Below are 25734 nucleotides of genomic sequence, written 5' to 3'. Positions count from 1 at the left end.
ATTTAAGTTCTGAAAATTATGCATGTATAGGTTAAGAAGAACTATATGTTTGTACTATATGTGATCTGAGTAGACTTTAAATTTTGAAATATATACAGTACTAAAGCCTGATACTATTGCTATAATCATAGAGAGAGAGAGAGATCAGAGAAGAGTGCCATACAACAGCCTGAAAGTGTTTAGTTTATCGTGAAATATCCGAGCTCGAGGCTGGCACATGGCACTTGAACAACATCCCGATGTGTCTCTCTCATCATTATTAAGAATTTAAAACCCATTCAAAGCGAATGGGTTTTTATTTTTCTGTGTTTTTATGTTTTTGTTTTGTTTTAATTTGGTTTTGCTGAAGATTGGATTTATTCGTTCCTGGTGCTGTGCACAATAATGAAAGAAAATAAACATCTTTGGGGAGCCCAGGAAATGGATGAAGAAAAGGAAAGAAGATAGCTGAGAAGACCAACTAGAAAAAGAGTGACAGGTTGGAGTACCTGGACATTTTGGTAAATGTATGTTTATTTTATTGTAAAAGTGTAATGATTTATGATTCATAATGTCAAGTAAAATTTGTAACCTCATTAAGTGTTTTGATAGTACCACTTCAGCCTTCTCTAAGGCTAAAGTTAGATCATAAATAACCTGTATGATTCTTCTTCTTTTATAGTGTGGGTTCTAAATATAACTTTTGGAGAAACCCCCACATTGGAAATAACAGATAGTGACCCTCTGGATAAAATATTTGAGTGGTTCCCAGAGGGCGCTACTTATGTATATATGTATGTATGCATATATGTATGTGTGTATATGTAGATAGATAGTGTCCAAGGTATCCTCTCATTTGAATCATAGTATCTCACAAGTAAATACTTTCCAGATATCATGAGCTAACCTCTTGTTCTTTTTATTTATATCCTCTGGGGAATAGATTGATTCAAGGGAAAAATAGACAATTCAATATTTTCTTCAATATATATATTTTCATATATATTCACAACACAAGTCGTATTTACACATAAAAGATATAAAAAAATTTGTAAGCACTATTCCAGCCTGGGTCAAGTGGTCCGGGGTCATACGGCCCAGGATTCTGCGGACCGGGATATAACAGCCAGATATTACAGTATGTACTCAAAAGTATGCAACCATAGTACACAGGCATGGCTTGCAGCCAGGTAATGCGGCCTGAGATTCGTCCACCTTATACCTAAATTAACTCCCCAATCCTTTGACCGTTGTTGTCGTGGAGGGGCTTAGGAGACGGAGACCGAGACCCAATGATGGGGAACTCCTCAATCTTGGGACTCAGGCATCGACTCAACTAATTTTGCATGGTCTTTTTTCCACTCATACTTTTCGTTTCAGTCCCTTCACCAATCCCTTTTACTATCATGGCCAATAATGAAGACGTAATCCCACTTTTAGGGGCAATGAGGCTTGCCCCTTCTTCAAATAGCCCCAATCCCGGCTCTCCTTTGACCACGGCTCCGAACACTGCAACAACTACCCCCTCCTCAATGCCTACTAGTACAGTATCCACCCTAATCAACACCCAACCCCCAGGAGACATTTCAACTCTCCCAACATGCTCAACTTCAACACCTTTACTCCCCCAACCTTCTTCATCAACCACCCCATCTCCCCTTATTACTACCTTACATCCTTATTGCCCACCTCTCCATAACACTACCCCCCTCAACACTACTCCCTCCTCCACACGCGCCCGCCCTTCTACTACCCCCACCTCTACAAGAATCCTAAATACTCTATTTAGCCCAGCCAAATGGGACCGATTTTTCGTGATCCCTCCCACAGCTCCCTACTCTAAAAACACCTTCCTCTTCCAGCAATGCCTCCTAAAACAAGTAGGCAAAGTCTCTTTCCGTAGCCGACTCGATCACTCCCGTCTCGTCACAGTAACATCTGAAAACCAAGCTATAGCATTAACAAAACTTACTAATCTATATGGTAATCCCATCCCTACAGAACCTCATCCAACCCTCAATACTTGCACCGGAACTGTCTCTATCTCCCCAACAGATTGCCCAATCTATGACAAAGAATGGTCAGATTGTGGAGAAGACTTACTCGCTTGTCTCACGGATTATGATGCGACATCAGTACAATGCTACTCCATTCCTCCCAGAGGAAATCGTAAGAAATCCACTAACATTGCCAAAATTACTTTCCGTAGACATGACCTTCCCTTTAATGTTTACATAGGTGGGGAATCCCAACCTGTCCGACCATACCAACCTCCACCTCGTCAGTACCAAAATTGTTGGCGTTTAGGACACCCAGCCAAACACTGCCATTCTACAGCCAGATGCCCGCTATGTGCCCAACCTGGCCATACTCGATCAAACTGCTCTGCACAATCACGCACATGTGCAAACTGTGGTGACCCCCATAATGTATTTTATAGAGGCTGCCCCACTTACAAATTTAAGTCTAAGGTAGCAATTCTCAGATTCAGACTTGGACTCACTCTACGTGAAGCCAGACAGGAGGCACGTCGATGAGGTTTTTCTCTTACCCCCTACTCCAGTAATGTCACTCACTCTGCCACTCCCCCTACCTCCCAAGCTCCTACACCCTCTCCTAAACCTAACCCCCCTCCATCTAACTTCCCCTCTTCTACCTCCTACCTTCCCCAGTCAAATTCTTTTGCCATCCAGACACTCTAATCTCTACCCAGTAAAATTCTTTTGCCATCCTAAATCCAGACACTCCAATCTCTAATACAGCCCCAACACCTTCCCCTCTCCCTCCCCGCACTACTCGCAGCAGACAGAATAAACCTTCCACCCCTTCTTCCCCTACCCCACAATCACCTCCACCTTCCTTTGCCCCTAATCTTCAGACATCAGACTTCCCTTCCCCCCCTCACAAAAAAACCTTTATCTCACAAAACTCCCCAACCAACTCCATTACAGAAACTCTTGAAGATATTCAGAACTACATAATCGAGTCCCAAACTAATACTCATCCACCTTCAAATTCTACAACTCCCGCTCCCTCCACACTCAAAGTGACTGCCGATATCCATCCTCCTCCTACTCATATTCTCTCTACACCCAATCCTCCTACCCCATCCCAACAAAACCCATCCCCCCCAACTCCAGCCCCACCTACATTAACCCTCTCACCATCCCCTCTATCCCTTCCACTCCCTTCTGGATACACACGTGAATCCCTAATATCACAAGTACCCTCTTCCCCAGACCCTCTACCTCCCGACACCCCTCTTGATACAGCACCACCTCCCCAACCTCATTCTTTTCCCACCCTCTAGCACCTTTCCCTTCAAATTCTGCAACACGTACTACAATCGTTATCCCTAAATCAACGAAAGTATAACTATCCTTCATTGGAACATTCGCGGTTTCCGCTTGCACAGACCTGACCTCCGTCATATCCTCTCCTCTTATAACCCATCCATCCTATGCCTTCAAGAAACTTTTCTTACACATTCTCCAATACCAATCTCCAATTACCATTTTGTTTCTTCCCCACACTCCCTTTATGTCTCTTCCATACTTATCAACCAGAAAACACCTTATGTCATACCTCCCTTTCAAACCACTGTCCCTTGTACAATTATTCGTATCTTTCTTCGCCGCTGGATCACAGTGATTACAGTCTACTTCTCCCCTTCCCACCTCATTAACTTCGTTGCTTTTGAAAATCTAATTTCCCAACTTCAATCACCTTTCCTCAGAGTAGGTGATTTTAACTGCCGCCACACTCTTTGGGGTGATTCTATCACCAACACCCGTGGCCGAGCTCTAGAGCGCTTCCTCTCCACAGCTAATCTTATTATTCTAAATTCAGATCGCCCCACACACTTTGATACACGCACGCAGTCTTTTTTATGCATTGACCTCTCTCTATGCTCCCCTTCTCTTTATTTAGATTTCCACTGGTCAGTTCTAGACCACTTTCCCTATAGTGACCACTTTCCAGTTCTCCTTTCTACAACTTTATATGTAGCACTTCCTAACTCCCCACGCTGGTGCTTTGATAGAGCCGACTGGCGTACTTTCACTTCCCTCTCTGCTATTCATACCCCTCCATCCTCCCTCTCATCCGTATCAGAAATCATACAATTTTTCATAACTACAGTCCTAAGAGCTGCCCATACAGCTATCCCTCGAACCTCAAGACCCTATACCTCCAAATGTGTTCCATGGTGGAATTCTGATTGCACTAAAGCACTCCGTGTAAAACGTGCAGCCTGGAACAGTTACCGCTACAAACGAGGTACCCCAAATCAACTATCAGCTCTTATCTCCTTTAAAAGAGCATCTGCCTGTCTTCGTCGTACAATCCGGAATAGTAAAACAAATAGCTGGCGAAATTATGTTTCCTCAATTACATCCTCTACATCTATTTCAAATGTTTGGCGCCGGATCCATAAACTATCAGGCAAACATCCCCCCCATCCAGCCCCCGTCCTCCATATTCGATACCCTCATCTCTGATCCTCCCGAAGTCGCTAATGAACTGGGTGATTATTTCAGCCAGGTCAGTAGTGGCTCTCACCTTTCTCCACACTTCTCTTCTATTAAAACCATCAGGGAATGTACCCCCATTATCTTCACCTTATGAGTCCTATAATGCTCCCTTTTCTTCCTCTGAACTCAGTGCTGCCCTAAAATCGTGCCGCAACACTCATGAAGGCCCTGACGGTATTCACTACCGTATGCTCCGACAACTCCCATCTTCCTCCTTATCCTTCCTGTTAACAACTTACAACCATATATGGATATCAGGAAATTTTCCTTCTCATTGGCGAGAAGCTCTTACCCTCCCCTTCCTGAAACCCAATAAATCGGGTACTCTCCCTCAAGACTATCGCCCCATCGCACTACTAGAGCGAATGGTTAACTTCCGCTTAATGTGGTATCTTGAATCCCACAATCTTGTCTCTCCTTCCCAGTTTGGTTTTCGCCGTGCCCGAAGTACAGCTCCGCATTTGCACGCCATGAATCCGTACTAGCTATGTTTTTTGACCTATGATACAACATGGAGGTAACATATTCTTCAACAATTGTCCTCTCTAGGCATATGTGGAAACATGGGTGTCTTCATTAAGTCTTTCCTCTCCCAACGCACTTTCCAGGTCAAAATTGCCTCTCCCCCATCATCTTTCTTTCCTCAAATTGAAGGCCTCCCACAAGGCAGTGTGCTTAGTACCACCTTATTCCTTCTTGCTGTAAATGACATTGCCTCAGTTGTACCACCAGGAGCCCGGTCATCACTATATGTTGATGATTTAACCATCTATGCCTCTGGCACATCCATACCAAATCTCTACCAATTTCTTCAATCTGCAATATCATCAGTATCCTCCTGGGCCACAAACCATGGCTTCCACTTTTCTACCTCCAAATCTTTCTCAATCCTTTTCTCTCGCACACGTGTAGGTCCTCTACCTTCACTCTTCTTATACGACACTCCACTCCAACACCGTTCCTCTGGTAAATTTCTAGGCGTCATTTTTTACTCCAAACTATCCTGGCGAGACCATATTCTTTACATCAAAGAAAAAGTTCGCTGCCGTCTCCGAATTCTACAAACCCTATCCCATTTATCCTGGGGCTCAAATCGAAAAACTCTCCTTCATCTTCATGTCACCTTGATCCTCTCCACTCTTGATTATGGATGCCATATCTACTCCTCTGCCTCAACTTCTCTCCTTGCCCATCTTGATACAATCCATCACTGTGGTCTTCGCTTAGCCCTAGGTGCCTTCCGCTCCTCCCCTCGCCTGTACATTGAATCAAGCATACCATCTCTCTCTCGCCACCGTGCCCTTCTCTCTCTCCGATGTTATGCTCGATTCCACCAACTTCCCCTCACTAAACTAACTATCCCACGATCCCTACTTCTTACCTTTGCTTCTTCTCCACGATTACCTACTCCTCTCTCCACTCGCATGGATACCCTCCTCTCCCATTCCCCTTTTCCCCATCTCCGACCCCTCCCGTTCTCCAATCCTTGACCATGCCTCCACTCATTCCTCCAGTATTTACGTCTACACTGACGACTCCAAAACCACCTCCGGTGCTGGTTTTGCAGTAATCTTCCCAACTTGTGCTTTCAAATACCCCCTCCCTACTGAATCCAGTGTCCTTACTACAAAACAGTATGCACTCCTTTTTGCCTTAAAACACATACACTCACTCCCCTATTCCTCTTTTACAATTTTTACTGACTCCCGTAACTCATTAACTCTCATAAGTCAATACACACGACCAACCCCCTTGTTTGTAAGATCCAGAACTGGTGTTCTACTAGTCCACAGGTCATAAAACAATCAAATTTTGCTGGGTACCCAGCCATGTTGGAATCCCCGGCAATGAACAGACAGATACTCTAGCACGCTAAGCTGCTATGTCCACATCAAACCAACCACGTTTCTCACATATCCCAGCCACGGATTATTACCCACGCTTTAAGACCTTCTTGTATAATCGATGGCAATCTTTTTAGTCAAGTCTCCACACTAATAAATTACATACTGTAAAACTGTCAATTTCCTCCTGGTCAGCTCCATTCCATCGGAACAGACGTTGGGAGACGGCTCTCGGCCGCTTATGAATTGGCCACACCCGTCTAACACACTCCTATCTGATGTCACAATCCGATCCACCCCTATGTTCCTTATGTAATGTTACTCTTTCAGTCCCACACATTCTATTGTCATGCCTACGGTTTGAAGCAGCCCGTACCTCTACTTTCCCCCACCTATCCTCCCTACATAGACAGCCCAACCTATCAGACATCCTTACAGAATCTCACACTTTCTGCATTGACAACCTGTTTTCCTTCCTCAAACGCATATATATATCCTTCACCCGACCCTAACCCATTCACTCACCAATTCCTTAACCCAGCTTTAACAACTAATCACTAACCCAACCACCCTTCACTAACATTAACTATAGTGCTACATGACCTTAGATGTCTAGCACATTTATTTTTCTTTTAACCATTAACCATATCTAAATGAAGGAGGCTGAAAGCGAAGACCATTTGAAATAAGTCACTTGTATTATCACTAAATCACTTCAGTTTCATTTGTTACGTCATTTGATTTCCTCTTACAATTTTCGCAATTAAAAAGATATATAAATATAAAGGTATACTTTCAATGTTTATCGGTGTGGAGTTCCGAGCCAAGTGGCTGACCATATAACGGCGACCATCGACCATGGCTTCCTTCATGTGCGAAGCAAGGGGAATGGGTCGTCCGGGTAAACCAAATGGTTCGCTGACGCACACAAGCACACTCTTACACTTCGCACACAAGACAGAATAAGGGAAACCATCACCAAACCCTGTACAGATAGATATATACATATGTACATACATACAAACTCATAAAATTGGATCATCATTTATGATAGGAGAATATGTGCACCAACATAATGCAAACAGTGAATACACAATGAAGATTCCATAACAAGGATACGGTCATTGGAAAAAAAGAAAACATCTGTGGAAAGTTTTAATGTTTCCCCTCACAAGCTCATTCTCATGAGAAGAATCGTATTAGCCTATTTGAAGCAAATGATTTGTATTATTACCAGCGTATAAACTATCTGGTATTGTGTACTGGGGCGTCATTACGGGCGAAGGCAATTGCCCCCCAAGTAGGAGGGGGCAAAGTCTGGCTTGCCCCCCCCCCCTACCCCAAGGGCCACACCCTCAAGCTTGTTTCCCCTAAATTACACCTTTATAGCTTTGTTCTCAGCATAAAAATGCTTCTAGAACAGCACATTTTTCTTTCTTTTTTCTTTCAGGGGGCTCGCAGCGCCCGAGAAACTGATTATACAGTACTCACTTCGCTCGCCATCACTTCCTCCCTAACAAGAAAAAGCTAAATGACGCCCCTGATACACTCTTTTATTCATATTTTTTTATACAAAAATAGGCCTACTAAGAAGCAGACATGGTTGCTGGCAGTGAGTCAGGCTAACCCTGCAAGTCAGCTTTTGCTAAGGCAGAAAAGTCTATTTCCTTGGTGGGGCAGGTGTTACGCCCCTGAGAAATGGTCTGTGCCCCTGGTCAATGTTTTTTTTTTTCAGTTCTTTAAATTATTTAAATACTTTGCGTATAAAACTGAATGGCTTGCTTTGCTAGTCGGTGTTTTAATTTTCTTTGGCGTTGAACATTAACTATTATTAAAGTTCATATTGTCTGTGGGAATTACGACTACACGCACGATTTGCGTATCTGACGTGACTGGCACGTAGATCTGACATTTTTATTCGATCAAAAGTCATGTTATTTGATACTTTAGGAAAAGAGTGATACCTTCAGTTTCGTAACTTGGTAATTAGAAAATAAGTCTTCCGGCGATGATGAAAATGCTCATGGGGATGGAAACAAGAATTGTCTTTATTCTGTGAGAAATGAAAAGAAAATTAACAAATAACAGAACCGAAGGTTTACCGAATTAAAAATCGCCAATCAGTATACAAACCTCTAAAATTCCCGAGCCTAAATAAATCTCGTAGGCTTTAACCGCCACTCAGACAAGAAACCTTGCAATTAAGACCAATTCAGGACCAACTCAGCGACAAGAGCCGACGGCGCCGCCGGGGTCCCTGAAGACGCGAGTTGGCTTGCCGCGCCGCTGCGTAAGCGACGCCAACAAGCCATGGCGGCGCGAGGCAGTGTGCTCGTCATCCAGAGCGACTGGCATGACACTTTGAGGTGAGGTATGAGAGGTGTAAGTAAGCGGGACTTGTTGTAAAGAATATTTGTTTGCTGCAGGTTGATATGTAAAGGAGGGAGAGCGTGTCATGGAGTAGAAGTTGATAGACCGCGACGTTGCGCTTTGCCTTGCTATTATTGCTGTAGTCAGGAACCATTTGGTTGACTTGGGGGTACGTTAATCTATTGTACTGCAACAATAGATTTCTTACGATGTCAAAGAATTGGTCTTTGTCGGTAGGGAGGACAAATTACACAGTTATATTGTACGTAATATGTACTTTTGTCATATTAAAAGCCCTTTTCTGTTTGACTCCATGGGCAAGCTTGAGGTATATATTATCGACAGTGACGCACCTCCAGAGACAAAGTCCCAAAACCAAGCTAGTATGCAAACCCAAAATTCAAACCTAACCTTTCCTACCTTCTATTTATTCCCTAGACAGGGGCAAGCCCCATTTACCTGACATTGAGGTATTGTGGACTTAGTCTCTGGGAGGTGAAATGCAGTAGATATTTTAGTCATTTCGGGGTAAATAGGAGGTCACTGTACATGTGTTCATTACTCCATTTCTTATGCTATGTAAGATGGCAGTGTCCATTTCCCTCTATCTTTGTGCATCGCTCTTGGTAACATTAACCAAGCTTGGAGACGGCCTTATATAACACAAAAAGCATTCCCATTTTTTGTTTTCCTCTTTTTTTTTATACAACAGTTACAAGACCAATAGGTAAACATGAAGCCTTCCGAGGAAATTGCATGGATTAATTTTAGGGTATTTATATATTCATATCAATGTAAGAGACTTTGCCCCCAAGAACCTCTTTGGGTAACACTTTGGATGGACAAACCCCCCTTCTAACCCCTTGGCTGTAATGTGAAATAGATTACAGTAAAGTCACCAAACATTAAAATTCATAATGTTTCAGTGGATGGTAATCAGGGTTTCATGTCAAAGAGTGTTTGGAATGGTTACTTTGATGAAATATGATTCTATGATATTTCCTGCACATATCAATAATATAGAATATATGTGACAGAGAACAGAGGATATCTACCAAATCGCTCATCATATTTACATTGCAAGGTGAAATGCCACATTAATAGAATATCTTATTATCGTGGGTATTATTGGAAATGACACCTTACACTGCAAATTAAGAATCTGACCATGTCATCAGATAGAACATAACATTCTGAGACACTTTTTTTCTATATCATTTTCATTGCAAACTAATTATAAGGGTAGTAGAGGGATGTAAAACTCAGTAAATCCTGTCACTGTATGTTATGCAAAGAGAAGATAAGAAGAAATAAGAGAAAACAAAAATAATCAGGCCGAATTATAGCAGATGATGTATGCCATGGAAAGGCAAGGAAGGCAATAGGAACTGTACTTGGTCATGATGAGAAGCTAGACACGAGCAACAAGAGCTGTAATATATAATCATGTAATAATAGAAGCCCAACTGAAATTGAATTAATTTCCATCACAGCTTGGCAGCTGTGTATAAGGTGCTGGGAAGACTTTAACCCATTGCTGCCGGGGAAAATGAATAAAAAATGGGGAAAATGCTGTGCTCATTTTTTTTATTTTTGTGAAATGTTTCTGTACATAGATGACTCTGGTGATTGCTGATTTCACCTTTCCTTGAATTGGCAGGAAAAATGTATTTTTTCACTAGTGCTATCAATATCAGTGGTGTTATTTTTATTATAAACATTATAATTACTATAATGTTATAAACATTAGTAACAGCAAAATAAGATAATGTAAAATATTTTCGTAAATCAAAGAAAAGGGTGAACAGGCGAGACAGGCAGTACTCATAACTGGCTCACTGGTGACTTAGTACAAGTGTAGCCATCTATGTATAAAACAATTAAACAAGTAAACTCACAGTAGGCATGGCATGGACATATGTGACATGCCCATCGGCAGTGGGTTGGGTTAATGTGAAAAACATTATGGGAATAATGAAAGCGGGAGATAGTGATCACAAGTCCCACCAGCAGAGACACTGAGGATTTTGACAACTCTCAGGCTGGCCAATCTGGATTTATTGGTTAAGGTGGTAAATGATCAGTACAAGGTGCAGATGTTTACCCGGGCTTTTATCCTGCCAGAACATACAAGGTGAAGGTTTTTTTAGATCATGAAGGGGGGGGCAGTGGCAAAGCCTTCTGTATATCATCAGTATGCATCACCAAAGTGCAATTGCCCAGGATCTATCCTGCCAGAATATATAGGTGAAGATTTTGTTATCTAGGCAGAGGGTAGGGGGGCAGAGTCTCCTGGCTATGGATTATATAACTAGGCATAGAGCATATAAGTACCATGGCATCCAGGTGGCAAACCCCCCAGCTAGTGTGTTACAGGTTATATAGTGAGGATATAGCTATCATTTAAGGGGGTTAGGGGTTTCAGCGAGGTTTATGGTGGTGTTTTCCCATAGATTTTACCTAAAGATGGGTTGGAAATCTCTTGTACCTCTTTTTTTGGGTATTTTACTTTTTCTATATTCCGTTTAAGCTCAATTGTCATACATGAAAAGCTTTCTCAATATTGACGCTATTGCATTCTTTTCACCTTCCAGTATTCATAGGAATTATTTTGCAGATACCTCCTATCTCCCACAACTTGGGCCCAAATAGTAGTAAGGGGCCTGAAGTATAACATTGAAATTGCAAGGTTAATTTTTAAAAGAGTTTGAGGTAATTTTCTAGAATAGGTCCATATCTCAAGATGCACTGACTTTTAGTAGCAATGGATTCTTTATAATTACAGTGGTTTGAACTGTCAAGAACAGTAACAGCAATAATAAATGCAATTGGTGGGGAGGGCAAATTGCAGCATTAGATCGTGCCTGATTTATTTGCTTTTGTCATTTTAAAAGCCCCCTTCTGTTTGTCTTCATGGGCAAGTTTGGAGGTGGCTTTATATAACTCAAAAAGCATTACCATTTTCTTTTCTTTTTTTTACTTTTTTTATACATGGCATTTTACCCTGGCATTCTATTAATGATAATGATGATTCTATTAACATATAACAAAGGAGGAATGACCTTCTTGGGCACTGCTTTCATAAGCAGGAATTGGAATAAATTATATTACCTTGACATTTTGACAGAAATTATTTTTTCTCTCTCTTTCTTTCCTTATAGGGATAATGACAGTTCTGCGTGGATATTCCACAAACGTCGTGGAGAGAAGGGAGACTATGGCAAGATCGGGGGCTCAGCATCCGACGGCATTTTCCAGGTTCACTCCCGCACTGAACGGACGATTGCTGTGTCACACCATCCATCGGGAATGTCCACCATATTCATTGCACCAGTTGCATCTTTTAGCAACATCCATGCAAAAAGTGTAGGAAAGAAGTATTTCTCCTCAGCTTGATAATTGTGAGGAAACTAATGACTATGAAAGTAATTGATGATCATAAACAGTATTATACCATAATGATTTCATAGCCTGCATATCTACTGGTACAGTATTTGAGCTCTGGGGCTAAAATATCCATCATTTTTCTCCTCAGGTGATTGGACTGGATGTAGCAAATGGTGGACTTGGTGTCTCCGTTTGCTCAGAAAACAAACTACATGTCTGGGAAACAGAGAGTGGTGAAGTGAGAGTAAGCTTGCCTTTTCTTTTATTTGTTTGTGTCTGAGATATTAATCCATTGGCTGAGGGTTTATGTACAGTCCACCGATTTTTTTGTGAATTTTGTTGCACACAAATGGCTCCACAAATGCTTAGCCACCAAGGAGTGACTGCACTTGGTTTCCCCATTCTTTGAATTTGCAAGAAAACAATTTTTTCCTAATGCTGTTGTGATACTTATACTATTATTTGACATTATGATTATTATAATGTTATCATAATGAAATGACAGTGAGAGTTTTCCTAAAATAGAGAAAAAGGGTAAACATCTGAGGTAGGTACAACTAATATTTGACTCGGTGATGACTTAGCATATTAATAAACTAAAATTGTAGTGGACTTGGCATATGAGTAACTTAATATTCTCAAGATTTAACCCCTAAAGTTTAATGTAACTGACTGAGTATAGTGAATCTTATTATAAAAATATATAGAGTTATTCCAAATCAAATTCTTTTCCCAAAGACTAGTTTTGGTCTTTACTGTCTTTAGTGCTTGAGTTTACACCCCAGAAAGTATGTTTTAACCTGTTATGTCCCACAGCAACTGAACAATTGGGGCATCAAAGTTGAAAGAAGTTAATGTTGCCATTGAAATAGAAAGAAATAGAAAAGGGGAGAATATGTGAAAATGTTGAGAGAGGTAGCAGGAATATGGTTGAATAGTAAAGCCTTTTAAAGATGTACATGCTAAACTTTAGGATAAATCTTCCTTTTTATACCTACTCCATTCTTTCACTTGTCAAAAGAGGGTCATGAGATACTTGTGTGATGGAGATGAAAGGAGATTAGAGGATGGGATTAGGAGGGGGATGTTGCTGGAAGAAATTTAACAAGAAACTTGCTTACGGTCCCTACGTCTCATTGCCAGTTTTTAAGAAGATATGCTTAGTTGTGTCATTACAGATCAAACATGAAAAGTACACACATACTCAGTCAGTAGCCATCAGATTTTTGGGGTGAAATGTTGAGAACTCTATGTACTACAGTACATTTACTTGAAAGTTCTTTTGATTATAGGGAAACTAAGTGCCTATGAGTAATTATATATAGATAAAATTATTTTAAGTTCCTTTTTTGAATTATACGCAAATTCCTCTTAGATGAGAAGCACAGTTTGATTCTTGCAGTAGTGGTTTCTAATAATTCCATACTATATGTATGACATTTCTCTTGTTATATTGTTATAATTTGGTCAACCAAATTAATATCTGAAGATATTGGAGCAGCAACAAATATCACAACATCAAAGTACTTATAAAGAAGCCAAGCTGGGGCACAATTTAAAGATAGGAAAGGTTTTTATTTTTAAAAAATTATCACTTGTGTATTCAACATAGAGTATTAATTATTTTGTATAGTGAACCATACAGTGATGGTGCCAGAAATTTCTTTGTGTCCCTCATTCTGGTGACTTGTGGCAACCCACTAGCTTTTTGGCCAGGAAGTCTGCTGTTTAGCAGAACTTCGCACTTGACTCTCTATAGCGTGACCCCTTTAGCCATGCCTGTCATGATGAGTTAGTATTTCATGACAACTATAGGCGTGTTCGGCTATAAGAAGTTAGGGATCTCAAAAAGTTTGTGTTAAATTGAAAGAAATGAACCTCTACCATTATTAAATTCAACATCTTTTTTATTCCGCTTGTTGCCAGGAGTTTGCTGTTACTGTATGTTTTATCTATTATTATTTATTTCGTTATTTTGAAATTTTGCTTGTATTCTATAGACTAGCATTAATCATAGAAGTTTCTTTATGATTCCAGAGATTGCTTGAAGGTCATTTTTTTGATGTGTATACCTGTCACCTCTTCCCCTCGGGCATTGTGGTGCTGTCGGGAGGCGGGGACATGCAACTCAGAATATGGGATGCAGCCACTGGTCAGTGTCCTGTTGTTCTAAAGGGCCACACAGGAGCTGTTCTAGACACAGCTTTTATTGATCGTGGGAAGAATGTGATTTCTGTCAGCAAGTGAGTTACGGTCACATTAAAGAATAATTAAGTTATTGTGATGTTTTTGTTGTTTTCATCTTCTACAGTGGTTCTCAACCTATTCTGGCAATATACTAAAACTGTATTCAAAATTTCTGCAACATGCAACTATTTAATCAGTTAATGTATGATTATAAATACAAGGAACTTCAAGGGCAAGAAAGACATCTGTAAAATAGTATGAAACGCATTTGGAAGGTAATTGTAACAGCGAGGTTGAGAACCACTGATGTACAGAGTTGGATGTCTTATTCTACAAATACTTTATGGTTCTGTGAACTTTATGCAACTCTAGTGACATAAAACCTAGATAACTTCTAAATAGACTGAAAGGTGAGCACTTAGGTCAGTATATAAATGGCATATCTTGCCATTTTTCCATTTTTGTAGTATGAATAAGAATTGATACTTTCATAGTGCAAGAGATGTATCTGACTAGTTTTTATTATATCTTCATCGGAAATGTGTGTATTTTTGACAAAGATTAATTGAAACTGGTCAGAGATATTCATGCTCATTCATAGCTTTTTCAGTATTCGTCTCCATGAACACTGTTTTGTGATAAGTCAACTTTCTTAAAAACTGATACTCCTGTAAGATTAGACAGAAAAGTTATATTGTCACTGCATGCACAATGCAAAATGGGATAATAACTGCCTCATGTGAAGTTTTTAAAGGCTGTATTATTTCATTAAAGAGAACATTAGAATAAAGATTAAAACAAGAGATGTGGATAAAGTAGACTTTTTAATTTTGAATTAGAGACCAGGATAATCACCTCGCATGTACTATCTTAATAACAAAAGAAATTTGGTGTGAGATCTTTAAATTAAGTTATGCTTTGCCCCAGGGATGGAACAGCAAGACTTTGGAACTGTGGACAGAGTAAATGCATAGCAACACTCCTGACAGCAGAATCAACAATAACATCATGTGCAATAACAGATGTCACAGGTTTAATTAATCTTCCTGCACCTGCAGAAATACCAGGTTTGTAGTGGTTATAATCCATAATATTCATAGTAGTGGTTATTTCTCTAGTTTATTTTTTCATTACAAATGTTATGAACTTAAGGATAAGTTTATGTTCTATTTAAAGAAAGTAAAATGTTGTATTTTGAAGGCAATCATGGGCAAGGGCTGATGTAAACAGAATAGGGTACAGGATGCTGGGTCTTAATGCATACCATATCAATTGAAATGGTCTCACTCTCCCATCAGACATCACAGCTGTTAGACATAATGATACTACTCTCTTGATTGATACTGCTCAATCCTATTAATTGTTCATACTTATGAAGCAATTCGAAACAGTTGTGCTGTGTGCTGGTGTCATAACACAAAGGAAAGGCTAAGCATCAGGTACTTTTGATTTTCAAGATAACAGTTTTGTTTTATGCAGATTTGACTTTATGATGTATGGAACATATCATACATAATATTAGAATATGTATAAATGAAATAGAAATAAATAAATAAATTGGATGAATAAATTGGATACGAAATACCTATAATATTTTTATAATAAAACATATATATAGTGAGGAACAAAGAAAAAAAAACTGTTAAAGCAAGGTAGTGGGCAGAGCCTGGGTGAGCCAAGAACCCCAGCTAATGCAGGTATACAGTGAGTCTGCAAATCATTCCAGTGAATGGGAGACCTTTGTATACATTGTCTTATAAGGTTTTAGTTTTATTATATTTTTATGAAAAGTAGAAATAGTTGATAATTTTAAAAGTAAAATATATATTATTTTTTTAAAGTTTTTGATAATTATTTTTAAAATATGTGTTAATATAGGATTTATAGTTTTAATAATTTATTATAGGATTGTATAGAGATTATAATGTTAAATAATTAAAAGTTATATATATATAGATAATTATATTAAAAATATTTATTTATATTTTTTATTATTTTTTTAATATTTTAATGATAGGAATTTAATATTTTATAGATTTAAAATTATAATTATATTTTAGTTTAAAATATATATTTAAAATTAATAAATAATATTAATTTATATTTATATTATGATATTAGTTATTATATTTAAATTATATATATAAAATATTTAAATTTATATTATGAATATTTATATATTATAATTTAATAATATATTATATAATAATTATATAATATATATATTAGATATATATATTAATTATATATATATTTATTTAAATTATATAATTATATATATATATAAATAAATATAATTATTAATTTATATAAATTTAATAATTTAATATATTTTATATTGTTTGTTTATATTATAAATTAATAAGATTATTATATATATTTAAATTATAAATTAGAATTAATTATTTAAATAATATGAATAATATTTTATTTATTAGAAAATTTTAATATTATAAAAATATTTAAAAATATATGGGTAATTTTAAAAATAAAATTATTTTAATTATATAAAATAAATATTAGATTTAAATTTTTATAAATAAAAAATTTATTAAAATATAATTATTAATTATATTATTTATTTTATATTATAAAAATAAAAAATTTTATTAATAATAAAAATTTAAATAATATTATAATGATTTTTTTGTTTATACAATATATATATATTTTTTAAATTAATAATATTTTATATTTTTTATATTTTATATAATAGTATTAGATGTAATTTTGAATATTAAATATTATTTATTATGTTATATTATATATATTTTATTTATATTTATATTATTTTAAGGGATATATTTTATTATATTATTTATATTTTTATTTATTTTTATTTATTTTAATTTAGTTAATTTTTATTTTTTTTATTTATAATTATTTATATATTTAATAATTTTTATTTAAGTTAGGTGTTATAAGTGATAGGTTTAGAAGTGGGAGATTGTTTTTTTATATTTTATTATTATTTTTTATTTTATTTTTATTTTTTTTTTTATTTTATTTAATTTTTTTTTTAAAATATATTATATATATATAAATTATTAAATTATAAATTTATATAATATATATAATATATAAAATAATATAAATAATATAAATATATATATAATTAATATAAAAATAGTAATATATAATATATATAAATATATATAATATTATATAAATATATTTTGTATATTATATATAATATATAAATTTTTATATATATAATATTTTTTTTTATTAGATGTTATTATATTTTTTATGTAATAAATATCTATAAATATATATATATATTAAAATAATATATTATATAATATATTTATATATATATATATATTTTATATATATTATATATATTATGATATTTTATATATATAGTATATATTATATATATAATATATATTTATATTTATATATTGTAAAATATATTATAGTATATATATAATTATAAATATATTTATATATAGATTATCATGAATAAATTACATACACATATATATATAGATATAATATATATATATATAAAATATATATAATATAATATATATTATTTGTAATATATACATATTCTATATAATATATATATAAGATAATAAAATATATATAATATATATTTTTATGTATATATATATTATATATTATATGTTAATAATTTTATATTATATAGATAATATATTCATATAAATTATATTTATATATAAATATTGTTATAGATTATATAATATATTATAATATTATATGTATAGATTATATATTATATATATATTATATAATATATATATATTATATATTTTATTATATATATTATAAAATTTAATTTTGTTCATAAATATATATGTAATATTTGTTTTTAAAAATTATATGTATATATATGTTAATAGTATATTAATATATTGTGCATATATATATATGTATTATAGTGTCAATATAAAATAATATTTTATATTATATGTTAATAGTTTTTATATATGTAATATTGTGCATATATTATGTAATAATGTGTGCATAATATTATTGTATTAATGTGTGCTATAATTATGTAATTATTTTGCATATATTTATTTGTATAAAGTGTGCATTTATATATATTAATATATGGGTGCATATTTTAAAATATGTATATATATGTATATAAAGTGTAAAAATATGTATATATATTTGTGGATATATTATTTGTTTTTTTAATATATATGTATATATATGTAATATTGTATAAATGTATGTGTATATATATATTTTATAAAACCAAAAAAAATATATATATATATTTTATATATATAAAATATATATATATTATATTTTATGTGTGTATAAAAATATATATATATAATATAAAATTTTAAAATTTTATATATGGGAATAAATATGTTAATTTTATATTTGTAGATATAAGGGATAAATATGGGAGTAGATTATGTTATATATAATAAATAAAATTTTAATATATATAATTATAGTGTGTTTGTGTGTTGTTATATATATGTGTATATATATAAATATATATATAATGTATATATAATAAAATTATATATTATTAGAAAATATAATTTTTATTTATAATATTTTTTAATTAATATATTATATATATATATATATATTTGTGTGCTGTGTATATATATATAAAATATATATAATATATATAATTTTAATTATAGATATATATATATAATATTTATATTTATATATTTATATATAGATATTTTATATATATATATAAATATATATAATTTATATATTTAATATATACATATATATATATATAAAAATATAAGAAAAAATTATTTAGATTTATATACATATATATATTTTAAAATAATATTATACACACACACAAATATATATAAAATATATAATATATATATTAAATATTAAAAAATATTTTAAAAATAAAAAAAATAATATAAAAAAAATATAAAGTAAAATATATATTATATATATATATATATATAATATATAGTAAAAATATATTATAATATAATAAAAAATAATAATATATAAAAATAAACGACACCGCGTTCATGTTGACAAAAGTATAAAATGTATGAAAAAAAAATGAATATCTTCCACTTTTTTTTATTATATAATATATATATATATAAGTCTTGTGAAGTATTCATTCTCATTCATACCTTTTATACATTTGTCAACATGAACGCGGTTCGTATATATATATATATAAAATATAAAAATATATATAATAATATATATATATATATATATATATTAATATATATATAGACACACACTCACACCCCACACACACACACACACACACACACAACCACAACACACACACACAACACACACACCCCACACACACACACACACACACACACATATATACATAACAAAATACACACATATATATATATACAAATATCACGCACATATATATATATATATATAATATATATATACATATACATATATACATATTATATATATCATATTATATATATATATATATATATATATATGTGTTGTGTATATGTGGTGTGTGTGTGTGTGTGTGTGTGTGTGTGTATATATAATATAATAAATTATATATAATTGAATGTGTGTGTGTGTGGTGTGTGTTGTGTGTGTGTGTGTTTGTGGTGTGTGTGTGGTGTATATGAAAAATATATATATGTATATATGATAATAGACACACACACCACACACACACACACACACACACACACACACACACACACACACACACACACACACACACACACACATCACACACAACACACACACACAAAACACACACACACACACATATATACAAAACCCACACACACATATATACACAAAACACACATATATATATCTACACACACACATATAAATCACACACACATAAATATACACACACACATATATATACACACACACATGTAAATGCACACCCCACACACACACATTAAATACACACACACTTATACACGCACACACACACACACACACACACACACACACACACACACACACACACACCACACACACACACAACCACACCCCACACACACAACACACACACGACAACACACAACACACAAAAACACACACACATGGACACACACACACACAAACATAGACACACACACACATAGACACACACACACATATAACCACAAAACACACACACACAACACACACACCACACACACTACACACACACACACACACACACACACACACACACACACACACACACACACACACACACACACACACACATACACACACACACATATACACACACACACACCTATATATACACACACACACCCCTATATATACACACACACACACCTATATATACACACATATATACACACACACACATATATACACACACACACACATATATATACACACACACACATATATATACACACACACACCTATATATACACACACACACATATATATACTCTCACACACATATAAACACACACACACACACACACACACACACACACACACACACACACACACACACACACACACACACACACACACACACACACTCACAGACACACACACACTCACACACACACTCACAGACACCCACACACTCACAGACACACACACACTCACAGACACACACAGACACACACACACACACACAGACACACACACAGACACACACAGACACACATATACACACACAGACGCATATACAAAAACACACATATATATATACACACACATATATACACACACACACACATATATACACACACACACATATATACAAAACACACAGACACACACAACACACAATACACACACACACATATACACAAACACACATATAATACACACACACATATATAAACACCACACACATATAACACACACACACATAATAACACACACACATATACACCCCCAAAACATATACACACACACACAATATACACACACACAAATACACACACACACACACGCACAACACACCACACACAACACACCACAGACACACACAGACACACACACACAGACACACAGACACATACACACAGACACATACACACACACACATACACACACACACACACACACACACACACACACACACACACACACACACACACATACATTGTTACTCAATTTAATATTGTCACTATAGTGGCTGAATTATTTTTAATCTTTCCTCAACAGATGAGTTAGAGCATGGCACTGCAGGAAAGCTGCTGTTACTCGGCTGTGAAGAAGGGATGGTTCACTTGGTAGCTGTGGAGAGTAGGACTGTCCTGGGATCATTTACTCAAGGGGCGCCTGTGCTGTCTGTCTGCTGGGCAAGACCTACAGTTGGGGTAGCTGGACTCAGCGATGGGCGTCTGGTTATTGTGGATGCTGAGGTAAGCTTACATTGCTGAATAATGTGATATCAGTTTGATATACTTGTAATCTTTTTTCTCTAAGAGTATTTTTATATGTTTGATATTGGCAGCGTGTAATAGACATGACAATATACTTTGGACTGAATAAATCCCGTTTTGCACCATTAAATTTGCTATTTTGTAGTTATATAGTGACTTATGTTATGCTAAGAGCTAGTATGGTGAATGACGATTGTTATTCTCTTATTACTAAAAACTAAAAAGATTGTAAGTGTATTACTGTAGAAAGTCTTGTAACATGTTTTGCATAGTATTTGGCCATGCATATATGCCAATTTATTTCTGCTTATGATAAAAGACCACTATACAAAGAAAAGTATAGATCTTGAGTTCAGTTTGTCATTTCTCTCTTAGGTTGACTCATTTAATCACTGTCACTATTACAGCCATTCTTTAATCAACAATCAAAGTTGAAATAATTTTTCTTCAATATTGGTGTTCAAAAACAAGATTTATCAAGTACTGCCCTCCTAAGTGAAATCTAAATATCCTAATAACCTGTTGCAAGCAGGGTGATTAAAGCACATAGTTGGCCTAAGTATGGGCTTACTACACAGTTTGCATTGCTGATTTGTCAATTTAAGTAATTGTTTGACATTCATATCTATTCCTGTTGGCTTTATTTACAAAAGTGTTCTTTGAATTTCTGATGTGGATGCATGATGTGCAACTTTTCTCCACATTTTATTGATCTCAAAGAATGTAATTGAAGCCACACATAGTATCAACACAACATTGATGTCAGACTCAGGCAAAACTTGACAAACTATCACTTATTTATTTATTTTATTTCTCTCTCTCTCTCTTTTTTTAATATTAGTAGTAGTAGAAATAGTAATAGTAGTAGTAGTAGGTGTAATACACATTTAGCAGTTATGAATATATTATCAAAGACAATGGTATATCTAATATTTATCGTTCAGAAGTTTAAGAAGGCAACACGGTATATTATGTAGCATGTTCATAGTGACAAGATTTATGATGTAAAAAATATTCAGAAATGGTACTGCTTGACTTTATAAGTGTTTGTCATACTATGTGTATGGTTAATTGCTTTGCTTTTATGTTTTCCTAATTTATATTACTTGGTTTCTCAGCATGTCCTAGTATTGTTTTCATCATGAAAATATTGCTGGTTGTTGATTTTTTGTCTGTGCATGTTTTTCTTCATTTTATGACATAGGCTATATTAGATGCTTTAAGACACAGCACATTATCTTTTGAGCTAATGTCTACATTTAAGAGGCTTTATTTTTAAATATTTCATATTGCTATTCCTTTTGTTTTTAAGATAAAACCACAGGTCAGTTTAGTGACACCATGCTTGATCTTTCTCAGGCACTTGTAACACGGCCTCTGTCTCATGACAGTGCCTCACCTGTTGAGACTGTAACAGCCTTAAAGGGAGGAGTGTTGGCAGGAAGGCGTGATGGTCTGTGCCAGTTTTACAACCTGGATGGATCTAGCTCCTTCCAGTTAACTGGTTCAGATTGTGACCCAATATACAAGATAGTTCGGGATACCAACTACATCTACACAGCTTGTCGAGATGGATTAATCCGAAAATACAGATGCAGTGACATTAATGTCTGAGTGGGGCCTTGATATTTGTGTTACCAATGCTAAGTCATTAGAAGGTTCAATCAGTTAGGTCTCATTCTTTATTTTTGATTTATCACTCACAGTTAGAATCAGTGTGCATGTGACAAGATACTGAAGTTTTTTCTTGTTTCTTTTTGGAAGATAATTCTTTGAGTTTTGAATAATATGAGCTACCAGTAAAAAGTCTGAGTGATAAAGTCATTCCAGCTTTTTTTCTTTTGGAGACAGGTGATGCAGTATTAACAAGATACTTTTACCATTTATAGTTCAGGTTCTGCTGTTGGAATCCAAAAATACAATACCGGGACACATAACAGTAATCCCAATTAGTTGAAACCAAAAAGGTAAATACAAGGTCTGATAACATTAGCAGAAATACTGGTTGACCTCAAGCATTCTCGTTTTCAGTATTTTCTTTAAAATCAATTATGAATAAAAAATTTCAGGGTCTCATTACAGGCATCTCAGTATGTTTTTACTTCACCCAAATATGAAGTAACATGCATTGGTTTTCCATTCAAATTAACGGATTCTTTAGTTAAGCAATTATTTTCAAAATTCCTTGATAATGTAATGGGTATTTGGTTTCTTTTTGAAGCACAGTACCACGCAAATGTTACTGGTGTGATACAGAGAGGTCTCTTAAAAGTTTATATGAGAGGAACTGGATATTGATATATTTGTTCAGTTGAAAGAATTCACTATTAATAAAGAATACTGTAAACTGTTTTTTGTTGTAAAAACAAAAAAACAATATGATTACTAGATAATTGATTTGAATGCAAAGTTTTTTTTTGTAAACCTGTAATTTAAATGGAAGCAAAATATGAATCTGAATTTAAAATTTTGAAATGTAAACTCATTAAAATTAAATAAGTTGTTACCTGTGATGAGTTTTTCCTAGTTTCAGGAAGAATGTTTAGATTTTGCACAGAAAGTGCTTTGCAGGATTATCATGTATTTAGCAGAAGAAAACAGTTTGAAAATATTACATTAATATATGCAAACACAAATATGCAGAGCAGGCATTGAGGAATAAATATTAAGATGAGGAATAAATATTATGATGAAATGGTTTATTTGTATCCTTTTTTGATGGACTTTTTTTATATTTAGTTTAAGAATATCTCAGAAATGTTGCAAAATATGATATGCTTTTGTAAACATATCCTTCAATTGGTATAGTTTGTCTGTCACTACTCACTCACTCACTCACTCACTCACTCACTCACTCACTCACTCACTCACTCACTCACTCACTCACTCACTCACTCACTCACTCACACACTCCTCTCACTCTCACTCACTCTCACTCTCTCTCTCTTCCTCTCACTCTCTCACTCTCTCTCTCTCTCTCAACTCTCTCACACTCTCTCTCACTCTCCTCTCTCTCTCGACCCTCTCCTCACTCTCATCTCTCCTCTCTCTCTTCCACTTCACTCTTCACTCTCTCTCTCTCTCTCCTCCTTACTTCACTCTCTCTCTCTCCTCTCTCTCTCTCTCTCTCTCTCTCTCTCATCTCACTCTCTCCACTCCTCTTCACTCTCTCTCCTCTCACTCTCTCTCTCTCTCCTCTACCTCTCTCTCTCACACTCACTCGTCCCTCTCCTCTCTCTCTCACTCGTCCCTCTCTCGTCACTCACTCTCACTCTCTCTCACTCTCTCTCTCTCTCTCTTCTCTCCTCTCTCTCTTCTCTCTCTCTCTCTCTCCTCTCTCTCTCTCTCTTCTCTCTCTCTCTCTCACTCTCTCTCTCTCTCTCTCTCTCACTCTCTCTTCTCTCTCTCTCACTCTCTCTCTCTCTCTCACTCTCTCTCTCTCACTCTCTCTCTCTCTCTCTCTCTCTCTCTCTCTCTCTCTCTCTCTCTCTCTCTCTCTCACTCTCTCTCTCTCTCTCTCTCTCTCTCTCTCTCTCTCTCTCTCTCTCTCTCTCTCTCTCTCTCTCTCTCTCTCTCTCTCTCTCTCTCTCTCTCTCTCTCTCTCTCTCCACACACAGATGAGTCTTTAGGGTTCTGCCTCTCCAATGTCTTGTTCAGTTTACCCTTGGATTTTTTTAAGGTACCAAGTTTTCATGGGAGGCAGAGTAGGTGTCTTAATGATGGAGAGGCTTTACACAAAACTGCTGCTTACTTGAATGGCAACTCTCCCAGGTTTGTGGATTGTAAGCCTGGTCTACATAAACTCATGTGCAGCGTTGAGACTACTTGTCTCCCCTTTGCAATGTTATTCTCTTTTTGCATAAGATTTGTGCTCGCTTAATATTTTTCAAGTTCTATATTTATCATTTGATATGCTGAATGAAGATGGTAATAGACTTTGTATCATCTTTCTAGGTAGGCTACACCATTTTGCAATAAATAACAATAAGTAACTTTTTAATAATTTTGTAAATTTCAATCTTCTGTAATACACCCTACACTGCCACTCACAGTTTGCAGGAATAGGATCCT

General features: G+C 35.0%; 1 protein-coding gene across 1 annotated transcript; it reads left to right on the top strand.

Annotated features, from left to right (window-relative positions):
* Positions 1-550: 550 nt before the first annotated feature.
* Positions 551-24358, top strand: LOC125035036 (proteasomal ATPase-associated factor 1-like). The gene is made up of 10 exons (XM_047627114.1): positions 551-619; positions 1047-1117; positions 6026-6063; positions 8562-8721; positions 11887-12091; positions 12261-12356; positions 14150-14355; positions 15227-15366; positions 21443-21642; positions 23023-24358. Exons 1-10 carry the CDS (start codon positions 551-553, stop codon positions 23275-23277), a joined length of 1440 nt encoding a protein of 479 aa, XP_047483070.1. The 3' UTR covers positions 23278-24358.
* The last annotated feature ends 1376 nt before the right edge of the window (positions 24359-25734 follow it).

The sequence above is a fragment of the Penaeus chinensis genome, chromosome 2, assembly GCF_019202785.1.
Source record: "Penaeus chinensis breed Huanghai No. 1 chromosome 2, ASM1920278v2, whole genome shotgun sequence".
NCBI lineage: Eukaryota > Metazoa > Arthropoda > Malacostraca > Decapoda > Penaeidae > Penaeus > Penaeus chinensis.
The sequence above is the reverse complement of the archived record's forward strand: the minus strand, read 5'-3'. Positions and strand labels throughout refer to the sequence as shown.